Source organism: Pipra filicauda, unplaced genomic scaffold, assembly GCF_003945595.2.
Source record: "Pipra filicauda isolate LSUMZ 115617 unplaced genomic scaffold, ASM394559v2 scaffold153_size1761393_pilon, whole genome shotgun sequence".
NCBI lineage: Eukaryota > Metazoa > Chordata > Aves > Passeriformes > Pipridae > Pipra > Pipra filicauda.
Window position 1 is genome coordinate 532,782 of NW_024104029.1, and position 15,850 is coordinate 548,631.

A 15,850-nucleotide genomic window follows, 5' to 3' on the forward strand; every position below is an offset into this window, starting at 1 on the left:
AAGTTGCCTTGGGCATATCGGAAGCAAACAAACAACAAACAAAAGAAAGAATTACAGGGGTAGATTTGTGGCTAAGTAGAACCTGTTGACTCCAGGATACTGGATGTGATTGTTTGTATGTGACCTTGACTTTGTCTCTAGATCTTCATCTGCTTGCTGAGTCCTGGATACACTTGCAGAGTAGTGCAATACACACTTGCAGAGTGTATTGCAGAGCAGGCTTAGGTGATGGAGTACAGAAACCTTGGTATACTAATAATGAGGAGACAGTTTTTCTCATAGACTGTGTTGTGACTTTTCTACCTGTTTTATTCCATTCCCACAAGCTTCTTCCAGATACCATTTAATCAAAATTAATTCAGAAAAGCTCTCAGTTTTGTTTACATTCAGGTAGATTACACTCTTATTGAAAACACAGGCTTTTATAAATTATTTAGATTATTAAAATCATCCTATAAGCAAGCAAACGTAGCGCTCCAAAAACCTATTTCCTCTCATATGTTAACTGACGGTACATTTATAAAGACCATGCCTTAATTCTCTTGGGAGGATAATCCAGTTTTGCTTTGGCAGAGAAATAAGCCTTCCCGAATGGTTGTTAAAAAGTCTACTATGACGTCTCACTGTAATTACTAAATAGTTAGTATGCAAAGTTAATAATTTAAAAATACATATGAATCAATTTTGCACACAGCAGGCAGCGAAGAAAATAGCTTTTCAAGTTCTTATTTGCAGAAAACTTGATCTTAAAATTTATGTATTGGGAAGATGTGTTTTATTGTTTATTCTTCCTCCTTCCTGATAAGTTGGCAGCATGTTCCAGGAGACTGGTATTTTGCCTGAAGCCTTGAAAGAGGAGTCAGCAGTGTTTTCCCATCCTCCTTTAAATAAACTCTTCTTGGCATCTGATATGAGCCAGTAGAGATTTAGTCTGTTTCTAGGAATGAGAAGATAGTACCTAATTTATAAAGAAGCTATCACTTTTTTAGGTCACAAATGGCATAAAACTTTTTTTAATTCTCCCTCAAGACATGTTTCAAATGGTTACTCATCACCATGGTACAGTATGTCTGTGGTTTCTCTAGAGAAAATAATGTTGGGTTGCTATCTTTACCATCCTGAGGCTAAATTCATTCTTATGTGACCCTGTTCTAAACAACAGCTTTTCATATGAAACTACATTTTACCCCCTTACTTCAGTCTTGCCAGTTCATTGCTCTAAACATCAAGGGATTAACGAACACACTCAAAAGAAGTAGGTGATAGGGTGTTGTGTAGCTTTGCATGCCTACAGCAGGTCTGAAGCTCATTTTCAGATTTTACTTCCAAGAAATGATGTAATTGTTTAGAAAAACAATCTTCATGGTTGGACAGCACACAAATGCAACCATTTAAGTTAGTTGCAATTTTTACAAAGGAAAATTCCTGCTGGAATCATTCATTATTTTGAAAGGGACCCTCCCAGTCTTCTGTAATTTCTAGAAACACAAAAAATACCATTTTGAAATAACTGCCTCTGCAGTTATGTATTAGTCAGCAGAGGGCACTCTGCTCCTTTAAAAATAAAAGTGTGGCTTAAAAATATGGAGGCTAAATGCTTTTCTTTTCAGTACCCCTTTTTTTTTTAACTTATCACATTTGACAATTATAATTAGTATGAGTTGTATAGACGATTATTTTTCATGTAATACTTCCACTTCTGTATTGAAACACATACATGATGACACGATTCCTTGTCTGGTTTAACTCCACCTGGCAGCTAGGTACCACACAGCTGCTTGATCATGCCACCCATGGGGGGGGATGAGAATCAGGGAAAAAAATAGTAAACCTCATGGGCCGACATAAGAACAGTTCAATAATTGAAACAAAATAAAATATAGTAACAATAATAACAAAAATAAAGTAATAGGAATGAAAAGGAGAGCAAGAGAGGACTAAAACCCTAGAGAAACAAGAGAGACCTAGTCCGGTTGCTCAGCACCTCCTGAACAATGCCCATCCCATCCCCCAGCAGTGATAGATCCGCTCAGCCAACTCTCCCCAGTTTGTATGGTAAGCATGGCATTCTGTGGCATGGAGTATCCCTTAGTGAGCCCAGATCACCTGTCCTGGACATCCTCCCTTCTCAGCATCTTCTCAGCACCTGCTGGCTGGCAGAGCATGGGAAACTGAGAAGTCCTTAACTTGGGGTAAAGCACTGCTTAGGAGCAACTAAAACATCAGTGTGTTATCAACATTATTCTGATACTAAATCCAAAACTACCACTTCCTGAGAAGAAAACTAACTCTATCCCAGCCAAAATCAAGACATTCCCTTAAAAAGAACCTGCTGTTTATTTCTCTGTGTCATCGGACAATCTCATAGGTTCTTCTCTAAATCTTAAATGCAGTGCAATTTTTGCAGGTTCTCTGTGTAAGTGGGATGGCTGAATTTCTAAACTGTCTCAATTAACTGGCCATGACCTCCAGTCAGTGAAAAGGTGTATAGTCTTTTCAGTTCTAGCTATTTGAATCCACAAAGCTGTTATTCCTCTGATTATTAGGAAGTCTGTTGTGTGGGACTCAGGTTTTGTTCAGGAGTGAGGCTCAGCAGGAGTTCTGTTCATTGGTACACTTCTTAACTGAGAATTGACATACGGAAGCATCGTCCTTCTATTTAAGTTTTTTTAATGCACTGAGTTGTACTGCAATTGACTGTTGACTGAGATACTGTATTCTCAGAGGATTGTGAAGTACAGCCAGTTCTTTTGCTTGAAAATGGAATTCCATAAATTCAACTGAAGCACTATACAAAAAATTGGTGGAAAAATTTGCCATTTGCAAGACTTCTGTTGAACACTGTTCTTCAAAAACAGTGAAACCCTGTTATAAAGGTCTAAAAACCTGTGATGCTGTCATACAAAGTAGAAGAAAGACTCATTAAAACTGCCAGTGACTTCTCCTAGCTTCTTGGAAAGTTATCCCCTCTGGTTTATAGATTATTTTTTTAAAAATAATTATTTATCTCTGGGCAAAGCAGGTTGAAAATGCTTTTCAGGAAAGATTATGAGGGGGCACTTTTGGTTTGTTACCGTGTGGTCTGATACTTTGAAAACTGTTTTCTGATTATGAGCTTGTCAGGCACACGCGATTGAATCACATGCATGGTGAGGAACTGTCATCATGGCTGGGCTTCGTGAACGAAGATTAGGGAAAGGTCTCTACCCACGTTTGACACAAGCACGCTGGTGGCTAAAAAGGCCAATATGACATGCTAAATTTCATGAGTTCTTACTACACTGTTGGGAACTAGGTGAACTGCCATCAGACCTTTGAGATGCAGTCATCATCACATTGTATAAGAAGAAAGGAATTAAATCAGACTGTTCAAATTACCGTGGTATTACTCTGCTCTCCATTGCTGGCAAAATCCTGGCAAGAATAATCTTGAACAGACTAATACCCGCTATAGCAGAAGGAATTCTACCTGAAAGCCAATGTGGTTTCAGAGCCAACAGGAGTACCACAGACATGGTATTTGTTCTCAGACAACTGCAAGAGAAGTGTAGGGAACAGAACAAAGGTCTCTATGTAACCTTTGTTGACCTCACCAAGGCTTTTGATACTGTGAGCAGAAAAGGTCTGTGGCAGATTTTGGAACGCTTAGGTTGTCCCCCAAGTTCCTGAAAATGATCATCTCACTCCATGAGGATCAACATGGCCAAGTCAGATATGGCAATGCACTTTCTGAGCCCTTTCTAATAACTAATGGTGTGAGGAACTGTGGTGAAATGGAAAATGCATCCCTTAGGAAAATGCATCTGGGCTTGGCATTTTTCTCTGCTCACTGCTGTTAAAAACAGCTTTAAGTCTACTCCACTTTATAACAGCTGAATATAGACAGTTCTTTGAGTTTACCAGATATAATTGTGCCCCCTCCCACCTCTGTATTTACTGCATGAAAGTTTGATGCGGTACCTCAAGTGACATTTACATGGCGTTTCAGTTGGAGTAACACTGAGAAGCAGTCCAGGAGTTCTCATTTTTGCTCTGGTTTAGCTAGCTCTAGAAACAATGGTATATTTTCTTATATGTGTGTGTAAACTAACTATTTATAGGATTACTGCACAATAATTGTTTGAAGATGGCAACTTAAAACTGGTCCTCAGGAGAGGGAAAAAAAAAAAAACAAAAACAAAAAAACCCGACACACACACACAAAGAAGCTTAGGACATGGATATTTTTCTGAAAATCTGATTATATATGAATGGAATCATAGAATGGCCTGGGTTGGAAGGGACCTTAAGGATCATGTAGTTCCATCTTCCCTGCCATGGACCGAGACACCTTTCACTAGACCAGATTGCTGAGAGCTCCATGCTTGAATGTGTTTTTGTAAACATTTCATGATACACTATCTTTTTATAGATAGGGAGTAATTTGGGTAATTCATGTTAGCTACAAAAACTGTTGTGAGGGAAGATCTTGTCACCAATTCTTGTTTACACTGTTTCAAATCTGAAATGTTTTTGTTAGTTTCTGTCATTGCAGATTTGAATTAAATCTGTTAATAGATTTTATTACTAGAAAATTATTTTACCTACTTGGCCTTGTCAGTTATTAATTGTGAAGACTTCATGAGGATGTAATTTGTTGCTAATGACTATGTCCAAGAGAAAAAGATTTTTTAGTTTTATATTCCTATTAGCAATGTTAGAACTCAAATGCTACAATTCATTTAGAACTATTTCAAAACTTTAGTAGATAATTTCCACTGTATCTTTGGGAATCTTAAGGATTTATATGAACTGAAGTGTTAATCCCAGAATTTTGTCAGCTGTTGAAAACCTTTGAAATTTTGTCAGTAAAAATAGCATTTGGAAAACAAGTCAAAACATGACATTCTGAGAGTGTTTAGTTTTTAAATCCAGTAGTAACTTTGCAAAATAACTTTGCAATCCAGTGCTCTCTCTTTACTTAGGTGGATTGTATTTTACTTGTTGCTCTGTTTCCTTTAAAACAGAATTAGGCAAAGCTTGGAAAACAAGCTATAATAATCCTAATCAAGCAGTTAAATGTATATAAATGACTCCTGTAATTGAAGTGGAAGCTGTTGTTTGCAATTAGAATATAATTGTACATGTGGGGGGTTTTTTTAAGTATTTTAGGAGAAGTGACTGTAAACAAGCAGATGTTTAGGCAGGCTATCTTGAGCAATTTCAGGGCAGAATACCTTGTCTCCCAGCAAAAGAAAACCAGTTCTTTGGAGGCGAGTTGCTAAAGGAGTTGGAAAGGATGTGGCAATTGGCTGATTCCTAAAGATGTTTCTGAAAGTCAGCAGTAGAATTTCCCCACATCTGCAAAGGAGAAGTGTTTTCCAGAAAATAAAGCTCTTTCTGTTTCCAGGATCCTCAAAACCAAAAATGACACATTTTTACAGCACTCATCAGGAAAGTGTTCACTACTTACACAATTTCAGGACCAGTGTGTGAAAATTTCAGCTACGGTGCTACATTTATTACCAGCAGGAGATGTGAAAGTGCCTAACTTATAATTCATTGCAAATGTAGCATGCCATGCACACAAAAGTAAATATTAATTATGATTTTTTGTAGTAGGTGATTGCAATCTGCTGTTCAGTTTTTCTGAACATGCCATTTTTTTTAGCCACGCCAGTGTTTGAAGAGTGTAACAACCTATGCAGTCAACAACAAGTAAAGTTGTGATGTTTAACAGTTGTAATGCTTAAAATGATCTCCCATCTTAAGAAAGACAGTAGCTGAAAGTCTTGAGAATCTGTCTGGAGAGTTAGTGGTATGAAACTTTTAGAAAAGAGAGGCTATAATTTTTGTTTAACAAATCTGCATATTCTGTTTTATAACTAAAAATGAAACAACAAGATCTAGTGAGAAATATAAGGGGAGAATGAGTAACTAAAATCTGAAGGTGAAATTTCTGTTTCTCTTTTTCACCTGTTTCATCACTGCAATTGAGGAGACTATAACGTTATCTCCTGTAGAACTTAGATCTTGTGTAGTGAAGAGAGAGTGCGAGATGCTCCCCCATCCCTTCCAATGACAGCTATTTTTCATATTAGCTGTTTTTCCTTCACATGCCAGGAGCACAGAGAATAGAAGATGATTAGAAATTACTGTGATGTTACTAATTATAAGTAGTCAAATAATTTGAGAGATCAGAATACATTTAAATTTCAGTTTATTTTTGAAAAACAAACTTATACCTGTAATTTTCATCAAGCCTGAAGTCTGTGAAATACCATTATATCTGAAATGGTACTGTATGCCTGGTAAATTGCCTTATATACTAGACACAGACAAAACACTGGAGATACTTTGGTAATTAGGACTGCATGAGAGTGAACAAATGCTCCATCATACTACAATTATGGTAGGTAACTCGGAAATGTAAGATTTTTTGAGCAGTTCCTGAGACATGGCATAGATTTCCCATCTTAATGGAAGAGTTTGCCTGCAAAGCTACTGTTTGCTTATTCTATTTCTTACTTCTTGTGGATGTTTCGCTGCTTAACAAATTTGGTCATAGAATCATTATAAGATGTTGAAAAGCCATGAGGGTTGTGTAACATTTAGAGTGTAACATGTATGTTCTGTTTTCATTTGGGGGTTTGTGTAGTGTTCTAAGCATTTGAGCAGCCCAGTGAGGGCATTACTAAGGTGTTAATTTAGAAAGGCTCTGTGTAAATTAATCAAAAATTCTGATGGATTTCAGTTCATCCAAATGAGATTTCACCCTTTCATTGTTAAGGAACAAAGAAGCTATTATGCACCCTTATTTCTCTCTTTGTGCCTGCATAGTTGTGTATATCTTCATGTTGCAAGTGGAGCCACGGTGAGGAAGATGCTGCTCTAAGAGCAGGGATTGGCTGCCTTATATATAAATAGCACATACTGACTGGCAGCTGCAGCTGCAGTGTTTAACTGTTAAAATATACATCCTTAGTTTATACATTTCAATTCAGCCTACCAGAAAGCATTATCTGAAGTTGCTGTGGTATTGTCTTTCTGTAGCTGAAATTTTGGAATATGGTGATTGTCCTGCCCTGTTCTGCACTGATGCAGCCTCACCTTGAATATTGTGTGCAGTTTTGAGTGTCAGAATACAAGCAAGATCAAAGCTATTGGAGAGCCTCCTAAGGAGCACAGTGAAGATGGTGAAGGGCCTTGAGGGGAAGCCATATGAGGAGCAGCTGAGGTCACTTGGTGTGTTCAGCCTGGAGAAGAGGAGACTGAGGGGAGCCCTCATTGCAGTTACAACTTCCTCATGAGGGGCAGAGGAGGGGCAGGCACTGATCTCTTCTCTGTGGTGACCAGTGACAGGACTTGAGGTAATGTCCTAAAGTTGTGTTGGATATTAGAAAAAGATTGGGCTGGGTACTGGACCAGTCTTCTCAGGGAAGTGGTCACAGCACCAAGCCTGCCAGAGTTCAACAAGCATTTGGACAACACTTTTAGGCACATGGTGTGATTCTTGGGGCTGTCCTGTGCAGAGGTAGGAGTTGAATTCATGATCTTTTTGGGTCCCTTCTGACTCAGGATATTCTGTGATTCTATGATTCCATGTCTTAGTATGTTTTACCAAACTGTAAAACATTGTAAATTAGAGATATTTAGTGAAAATTGTGGTATGATTTTTAGGCAGGAACATATAAGGCTTGTGTTTATGAACACTTACAGTCACATCAGCATTTTAGTATAATGATATAAAGACAAGAAAATTGCATGGTAGGATGGGCAGGAGAGTGTTTAGCTATCAAACAAGCATTTTGGATCAGAAGCTGTTTCAGATCTCTGTTCTGAGATTTTCCTTAAATTATTGGATGTTTGCACATGTAATTTTTGGAAATGAACTTATTAAATGTGCTGTCTGGGTAGATCCCAGCTGTTTAAAAATAACTGCCATAGAAAATTTGAGCTTGCTTCATGCACGAGATTGAAAATTTAGCTTTCATTCATCTTTTTCATATCATATAGTATGATCCATTGCTTAAGGAAAGTGATACTATTATATTTATTTTACTATCTTTTCCATTCCAACTGTGTCAGTAAGGTTCTCTTTTTCCTACTTTATCTTGTGACTTGATCTCAAACAAAGCTAGGTAGGAAATGGTTTTTAGCAATAAAAATAAATAACAGTATAAGGAAACAAGGAATTAGTTCTTCACTGTACTTTGCTTTCATTGTCCATCAATCCATTAGAATTAATTCAGTCTTTTGGGGGCTTCACAAAAAAGCCACCATTGGCAGACATTTGGCAGCAGACATGATTTTTGTCTTAGTTTCTGCTGTTGAATCTGTTTTTTTTCTTTATCTGACTGTCAGCTATGTCTGAAGTCCTGGTATGGAGTTTTTTCTGAGAGAAATTTTAGATTTGATAGCAGTTTCTGATTCATAATTCAGTTCAGTCACAGGACAACAGTAGCCTGTAGCAGTATTATATTTCTGGGGTGGTTGTCCCCTCAAGTTCCTTGGTGGTACCTACTCTTCAAAGCAGAGGGAAATATAAAATAACTAACAAAGGAAATGAAAAGAAGGTATGTGTCTTTTCTTGTAGCATCTTTATGTATCCATGGTTTGTGGGGGCTTCCTTGACACTGCGCATATATCACAAATCAGGCAATTAAAAAACATGTGCTTGTTGGTTGCTTTACCCTTCCATTTTTAATGGGGTCATGAATTGTCTGGGAGAAGATGATATGCCAGTCTTCTGACTTCATTTGGGACGCTCTCTGGGCATTTTTGCTCCATACAAAGTCAACAGAAGAGAGAAGCTTTTTGATTGATGAAGTTTTCCCTCAGAGATTTGGCTAGTGTTTCGTTCTGAAGATTTAGGCTGTTTTACAGGAAAAAAAAGATGACTGACCCATTACTGGAAAGATGAAAGACCTATTTGGCATTAAATGTTTTTATTTCCTCAGCTTATTCAGCTAACTGCTGTTGTTATAGTTAACCACTGTGGTAGGTCAGGAAAATATTAGAGTAACTTAGTAAAACCCAGCTTAATTTAAATGCACACAAATAGCTGAAGAACACAAGTGCTTCATGGTAGTGAAATGTCAACCCATTGATGGAAAGGAGGTCTTGTGCAAATCTAATCACCATTAATGTAGTCCTGCAGTGCCAAAGAACAGAGAAAGTGTGAACCTTTTTAATAATAGTGCTGAGTTATTAGAACTTTTTCAGCAAGTGTGTTGTGCTCTTGAAGTAGGTTGTGTAGGATCAGATATCTCCAAGTACCTTTGGCTATCCCATCATTTTCCTATTACTGCAAAAATAAATTCAACAAATCCTTTTCCTAAAGTCTTAAATCAGTTCCTTCCTCACCCTCATAATATCAGGATGTGAAAGTCATGTGGCTTCATTGGGTATTCTTGTGTGACTAGTGTAGATTTTACAAATGCACAGCAATCCATGCTTTCCGTATATTGTGTGTTTAGGCAGAATGAACATCATATCTGCTTGAAATGTATAATTCTGCTGTGTTTTGATTAAAGGAAGTAGTAAAACTATATAATTCTTCATAATTACCCTCTTTCCCATTCTGAAGGCATATTGTTCTAAAACAATTCTCTTGAAATTAAATAGTACATTTATAGTACATTTAAATAGCACATTATAACAAAAACAAAAAAAACCCTTCCTTGAAACAGAGAAGAAACACAACTGGGAAAAAAAAATAAATAACTACTAGTAGCAAGATAAAAAGGCAGTGTCTTTACTTTTATTGGGGAAGCTTCCTGGGTCTTACAACAAAAGATGTTCTTATTTTTCCTTCAAACTTTTTTAAGGTAAGGGTTTACTTTGTACATTTGGGAACTGGACCTAAATTAGCTGGGTGTGGAAAGCTATGCTAAATCTGTGAAACCTGTTACTTGAAGGAAAATTCCCTTCAGGAAATCACAGAGGCACTCCTCTAAATTGAAGTGATAGTTTAGATTCTGGGATGTGTGAAGAAGTGTGAGTGGGTGTTCGTGTATGGGCTTCAGAGTGGCATGGTATGATACAACATTTAACATGCCTGTGGCTTAGTGTAGACACATCAGGTTTTGTACTCTGTCAGTAACCTCATAAGAAATAATTATGAAAGAATTGTTACCATTTGGAGGTAACAATTACTTTCTCTTACAGGGCTAAATCTTAGTCTCAAATGTAGTAATAACTTAGCAGTAATTGCTGTTAATTGACCACTAATATGATTACGCTTTCTCTTTTGGAAATGTTGACAGTGTTGGGGGGGGTTTATGTAACTGCACTTAGTGGTACTTGTGTAGTGTTTTGAGATCTTTAGGTTAAAATACAGTGCTATATAATAAAAAACTAAGTCAGTACTTGCAATTTAGATATATGAATTCAGGAAGATTTTTGTCATGTTAAATTTTGAGGTGTCAGTTCTTCTACCAGAGTTTTCTTGTAAATTGCTCTGCCTAGAATTACTATGAACAAAACGAATAAATATCCAAAACCTAACCTTCTTCATAAAGGAAGAAAAAACAAAGACTTTAAAAGTAGAAGTTACCTAAGATCACTGTAAGTGATTCAGTTTATTTCATCTGCCTCTTTGTCCTTTTGAAAGAGAAGGAATAGCTAATAGATGCTTCATTTCTCTTTTCCCCCATGTTTTTCCTACTTTCTCCTTTGTTTGGAAATTTGGCTTTTTCTGTAGAGTTTGATTGCCAGAAGTGTTTGCTGAAGAAGTTGTTTCAGGTGATGAAAGCATTACAGTAGGTATGGGGTTTTGAGAGGAAAGGGGTGAATAGTGGTAAAAGCTCTTGCCTCATGCTCTGCTTTGCCACGGGAGAACAAGTATGTGTTAGCTTTGGGCTCTTTAGATCTGTTTATTTCTAAACAGTATCTAGACTGCGCTACTGTAATCACACCATCCCATAGCTTTCCTTTCCGTAAATAACCAACACATATGTTCCATCTCATAGTAAGGCATCTCTTGTTTGATGAAGGGAAACCATATTTTTACATACTTAATTTTCTAACTTAGCTAGCTTTCTAACCTAACAGTTATTCACTATGAGTGAATTAGGTATCAGAGAGGAAGATAACTTTTTACTCTCCGACCTGCCATCAAAAAAAAACTTTTAATTGTTATTAAAACCCTTTGTTTGTAAAAAGTGGATTGGAAACTTTAGGATAGCATGGTAGGATAAATGAAACTTAAGTATATTTATGGAGATCTAAATTGTGTATTTAAATTGCACCCACCTCCCATGCCTTCCTTTGGGTGAGATGATTGGCTGCAGTCATCTGTCAGTCTCCATGTAGGTCAGTAATTACTAGAATTTTCCTCAAAAGTAACAACAGTATTTTTCCACTTGGGCTGTGATTCAGGCAAAAGGCAAATAATGTTCCAGGTTCGTTAGGCAACACTAAGTAAGTTCCTGGGAATGGACAGTGTTTCTGATAAGCTCAGTAAGAGCATTCCTGAGACAGAGGTGTGGAGTTGAGGGTTGGGGGGTGGTTGATGCACCACCACAGTGTTACATCTGCTTCAAATATCTGCAGTCTCTAAAGCAGCATAGCTTACTGTGCAGCCCTGTAAGGCAAAGTATTTGTATGGACCACACTTAGAGATTACAAGTTACCAAGGTCAAATCTGTGAATTTTTGAATCTCGTGTTTTTGAAATGGCATAAATAATCATTTCTGCTTTCAAACTACATTATCAAGATTCCTCACTCTCACCCTCCACAAAAGAGACAAATGTATGGTCATGATGGTGTCTTTGTGATGACTTCCATTCAGTTCCTGGATTACTTGGACCTAGTCACATGCCATTGCTCTCAATTTTGCAGTATAGTGTAAACTATACTATCCAGGCTTAACAGATATCACTATGCTTGATCCTCTCCTTACTGACAGCCAAGCACAACAGCCACAGGCCTTTTCTGGCTGGGTTGGGAAATTTGTCTACAAAACGGAAGATGTTTCCTCTCATGTCAGAGTTCTTTAAATGGGCACCTTAAATTCAGCTAGTCAAGAGATCATTGCTGTGATGCAACCTTGCCTGCTGGGTCTCAAGCATATTGTTTTCTCCTGTGGATTTAAGATCCCAGAAGAGTTTCTTTTGAAATAGACTGCATTTCTGCCTGATCCCCCTCATTCTGGTAGGTTGGAGTGCTGTTTTGGGAAAATTACATAGGTTGTATCAAAAGGAATATAAAAATATGCACCTTTTTTGTTGGTTGATACATTGATTGTATCCACTGTTGTAAGTCTCCAAATGGTTGATTCACGTAAAGAGGGCAATACAAGATCAGATCCTTTGGCTGGCCCAGTTAGACCCTAAGAAACATTAGACCTTTCAAAAAATTATGAAGGTAATAAGAAAAAGACTGAGATGATTAGGCCTAGAGATAAAAAAAAAAATACACTTTCCTAAGTGTACAAAGGATGATGGGCAAAAGAGTATTTTCAGAAAGACCAGCGTAAAACTATAACACTGTTGAAGCTCAGAATCAGTTTTTAACACTATTTTAACAGCAATTTTCTGAAGGGAATGAGGAAGGAGACATGATAGCTATTTTGGTGTCTCCTCAGGCTCAGATTTCATGGTTTCAGAATCAAATACCATTCCCAAAAATTCCAGTTTTCTTATTCTGGAATATTTTTTTTAATACTTGAGAAGTGAATGAAAAAGATTTTAGATGAAGGAGATATGGTTTGCTAAAAAGAATTGACTAAGTGTTTGTAAGATTTCTGACAAATAATGTGGAAACTGTTACAAGTGCTTATATTCCCAGAAGGCCATGGAAAATGTCGACTGCTGCAGTCAAAAGTGTATTGGACTGAAAAGTCACCTACACCATCTGAATTTTGCTTGTGGAATGTTAGAGCTGAACTAGCAGTCATTAGAGCTTAATGACCACTTTGAATTTGGTGGTACTTACGGAATCCTTCAGTTTTGTCTGTCATTTTGATTTTTTTCTTTGTTTCAATGTTTTGGTAACAATTATTGGTGTCCCAAAAGAAAGAAGTCTAAGAAGATACAATTTGCTTGGGAGCTACTTCAACTCTCTAGGATGGTTATCTCCTTTTTTCATCTTCACAACCATCTTCATGGTACTTCATTTTTCAAATTGCACGTACATATTGGTGATATGACCAATGCGAAGAATTATTCCTATTAATCTTGTTCACTGTATATGAGCTTTCTGCAAACATAGAAAATGAAGTAAATTTTACTGTCTTGTTTGTTTTGAATTAGGTTCATGCACTATTAGTTCGAGAAGTCGATGTAGAGAAGGTGTCAAGTTTTGAGAACCCGTATGTAGATGCAATAAGAAGTTTATGGAATGACCCTGGAATTCAGGAGTGTTATGATAGACGACGGGAATATCAGTTATCAGATTCAACTAAATAGTAAGTACATGGTGGCTACAAACAACTATTTATAATTTTCTGTTTCTAACAAAGTAATTTTTACTTTTTAGCTTCTTTTACTGTATGCCTGTGTACATATTTGTATGTACATATTTGTATGCAGCACAAACATACCTGAATATACACTTACTAGATTGAATTAAGGAGTGGAGTACCTCTAGTTTAGGATTATATCTGCACTTGTTTCACAGAGTAAGTCTGTGATGATTCGAAGTCTTAAACTAAGATTCTAACTAGGGATAGTTAATGTTTTTGGGGGGTTTTGTTAAACCTCTTCAAGCTCTTACTCTCCTCTGACATACAATGACAAATTCAAGGTGGACACAAATACTTTCATGTAGTATGATAGTAGTGAATACTGTGCAGTCAAAGGCATGCTCCATAAAATTAATAAAATCGTAATGCCCCAGAACTCCTATTTTCTCAGGTTTCCCCTTTCCCTCCCAGATTGCATTTGCACTCCTGATGGTAAGGTAAACAGTATTAAGCAAGTACTTGGGAGCTTGTATTATTGAACTACCTTTCTATTGTGGAAAGAAAGTCTAAAGTTAAAGAACATGGCTGCAAGAAAGCACTTGAGGTTAAGCTGTGTGTGTTCTAGATCAACAATAATAAAAGTGCATTTGTGACTAAATAATGTCTGAAATATTATGCCTTTCATTTCCTGGGACAGGAATCTGATTAAACTACATTGTGAAACTTGTCATTGTAACTTGAGGTTGGCCTGAAGAGTCACTCCATGAACTTTAGTTACTCTTGAGTAATGTAGCATATAGTTCTGATAAAATTTCTCCTCTGCTGTCAAATGGATAATAGGTGATGGCCTTTTGATGTTGATCAATGTTACAAAACACAGCATAGGTTGTTATTAAAGCTGTGGAAAAATGTCTATGAGTGTCTATGATTCTGCATGAGTTCTTGTATTAGCTATGAAAAAAAATTGTTCTGATGATATAATTCCAGTCGCCATTTGGCATGTGTACGGGAATGGAAGCCTCTTATTGAGGAAAGTGCAGAGGAATACAAAGGCACCAGGAGCCTCCCATGAAGCTCACTGAAGCAGGGCTACCGACATGACAAGACTGGGATGACATTTGTCTGCACAGTAGTTTGATGATCCTTATCTAGCACAGCACTTTTTAAGTGAGTTAGTCAAGATAAACTTACTAGGATCCTGCTGATACAGTTTAGGCAGCTGAAAACCTATGGATGCATGACATAGGTCTTCTCAGATTTGCTGCAATGTTACCACCACACCATATTTTTCTTCTTGCCTGGTGCATAGGGTTTCTGTTGTCCTGTGCAGTTCTCTGTCATGGTTACCTTCCCAATCCAAGATTTGTGTATGTGTATTTTGGTGTAGAGGGGTGCAAAGCACTCTTATGTGGCATCTCCCTTGTATTATTTGGATTCTCACTGTCCCTAAAGATACCTGTAATGGTTTTAAGTATTAGGCCTTCCAGGAAGGAAGGAAGTATTCCATCCTATTCCTTTATGTAATCTAAACATATAAATAGACAGAGAGAGAAGCCTCTTCCTCTCTTCCCTTCTGGCGAGGTTTGGAGACAGCAGATCCCCGCAGCCGGTCCTGCTTCTGTGGGGGAGCTGGGGCCTGGCTCGGCCTACAGGGCCTGTTGTTTTCTGCTGATCCGGAGTCCGATAGCGTGGTGGCGGCGTTTGGCACGATCGTGCTATCTCAAGGAAAGTATTAAGGTTTTATTTGGCTAGTTCTTTATTGAGTGTGTATACCTGGTTTTGGTTTGGTTTTTTTTGTTTTATCCCTTTTCCCTTCCCTTTTCTGTTTTTGGGTGTTGGGTTTTGGGGTTTTTTTTATGTGTATATAGTTTTTGTAATTGTATATAAATGTAAAATAGGTGTAAATATATTTATATGTATTGCTCTAGCGCTCTCTCTCTCTCTTTTTTTGGTTCTCTTGGGTTTTTTTTCTTTTCCCTTGTTTTTGGGTGGGGGGGGGAACTCTTGCGGTGGGGGTAGGAGACTTGGCAGAGAGCCAACTCAAAACCACCACAATACCGTGCTGTGTTTTGGTTTTATGTGGTAAGAAAACAAGTAGAATGTTACATAAAGTGAAGAACTTCAGGATGCATAACTGGGGGGGGGGGGGAATTTTAGGGAAAAGTTGCTGATAATATATTTTCACATTGTTTCTGTACTGAAACAAGCAGCAAGTTAAGTAGAAGCTGAAGCAGAGCTTATCTTATATTTTGAATTTCTTGTGTTTGTAGGTCCTAACTTTGTTTCCACAACTGGTGATGCTTGTTTTAAAGTTGAAGTAAATGTATGTATTTTGTGTGCTTACCTTAGAGGTTAAAAATAGAATTACTTACTTTCCAAAGTAGGAAATGATGATCTGATGCTAACTCAGATCAGATTGTGCTGAATACCATAGTTTTGACCTACTTCTAATTAAATTGTTA

General features: G+C 37.4%; 1 protein-coding gene across 1 annotated transcript in view; it reads left to right on the forward strand.

Moving 5' to 3' along the window:
- Positions 1-15,850, forward strand: part of GNAQ (G protein subunit alpha q) — a 136,979-nt gene that overhangs the window by 74,922 nt on the left and 46,207 nt on the right. The window contains exon 3 of the mRNA XM_027713756.2: positions 13,237-13,391. Within this exon, the coding sequence (XP_027569557.1) occupies positions 13,237-13,391 (155 nt within the window). The remainder of the gene's footprint in view (positions 1-13,236; positions 13,392-15,850) is intronic.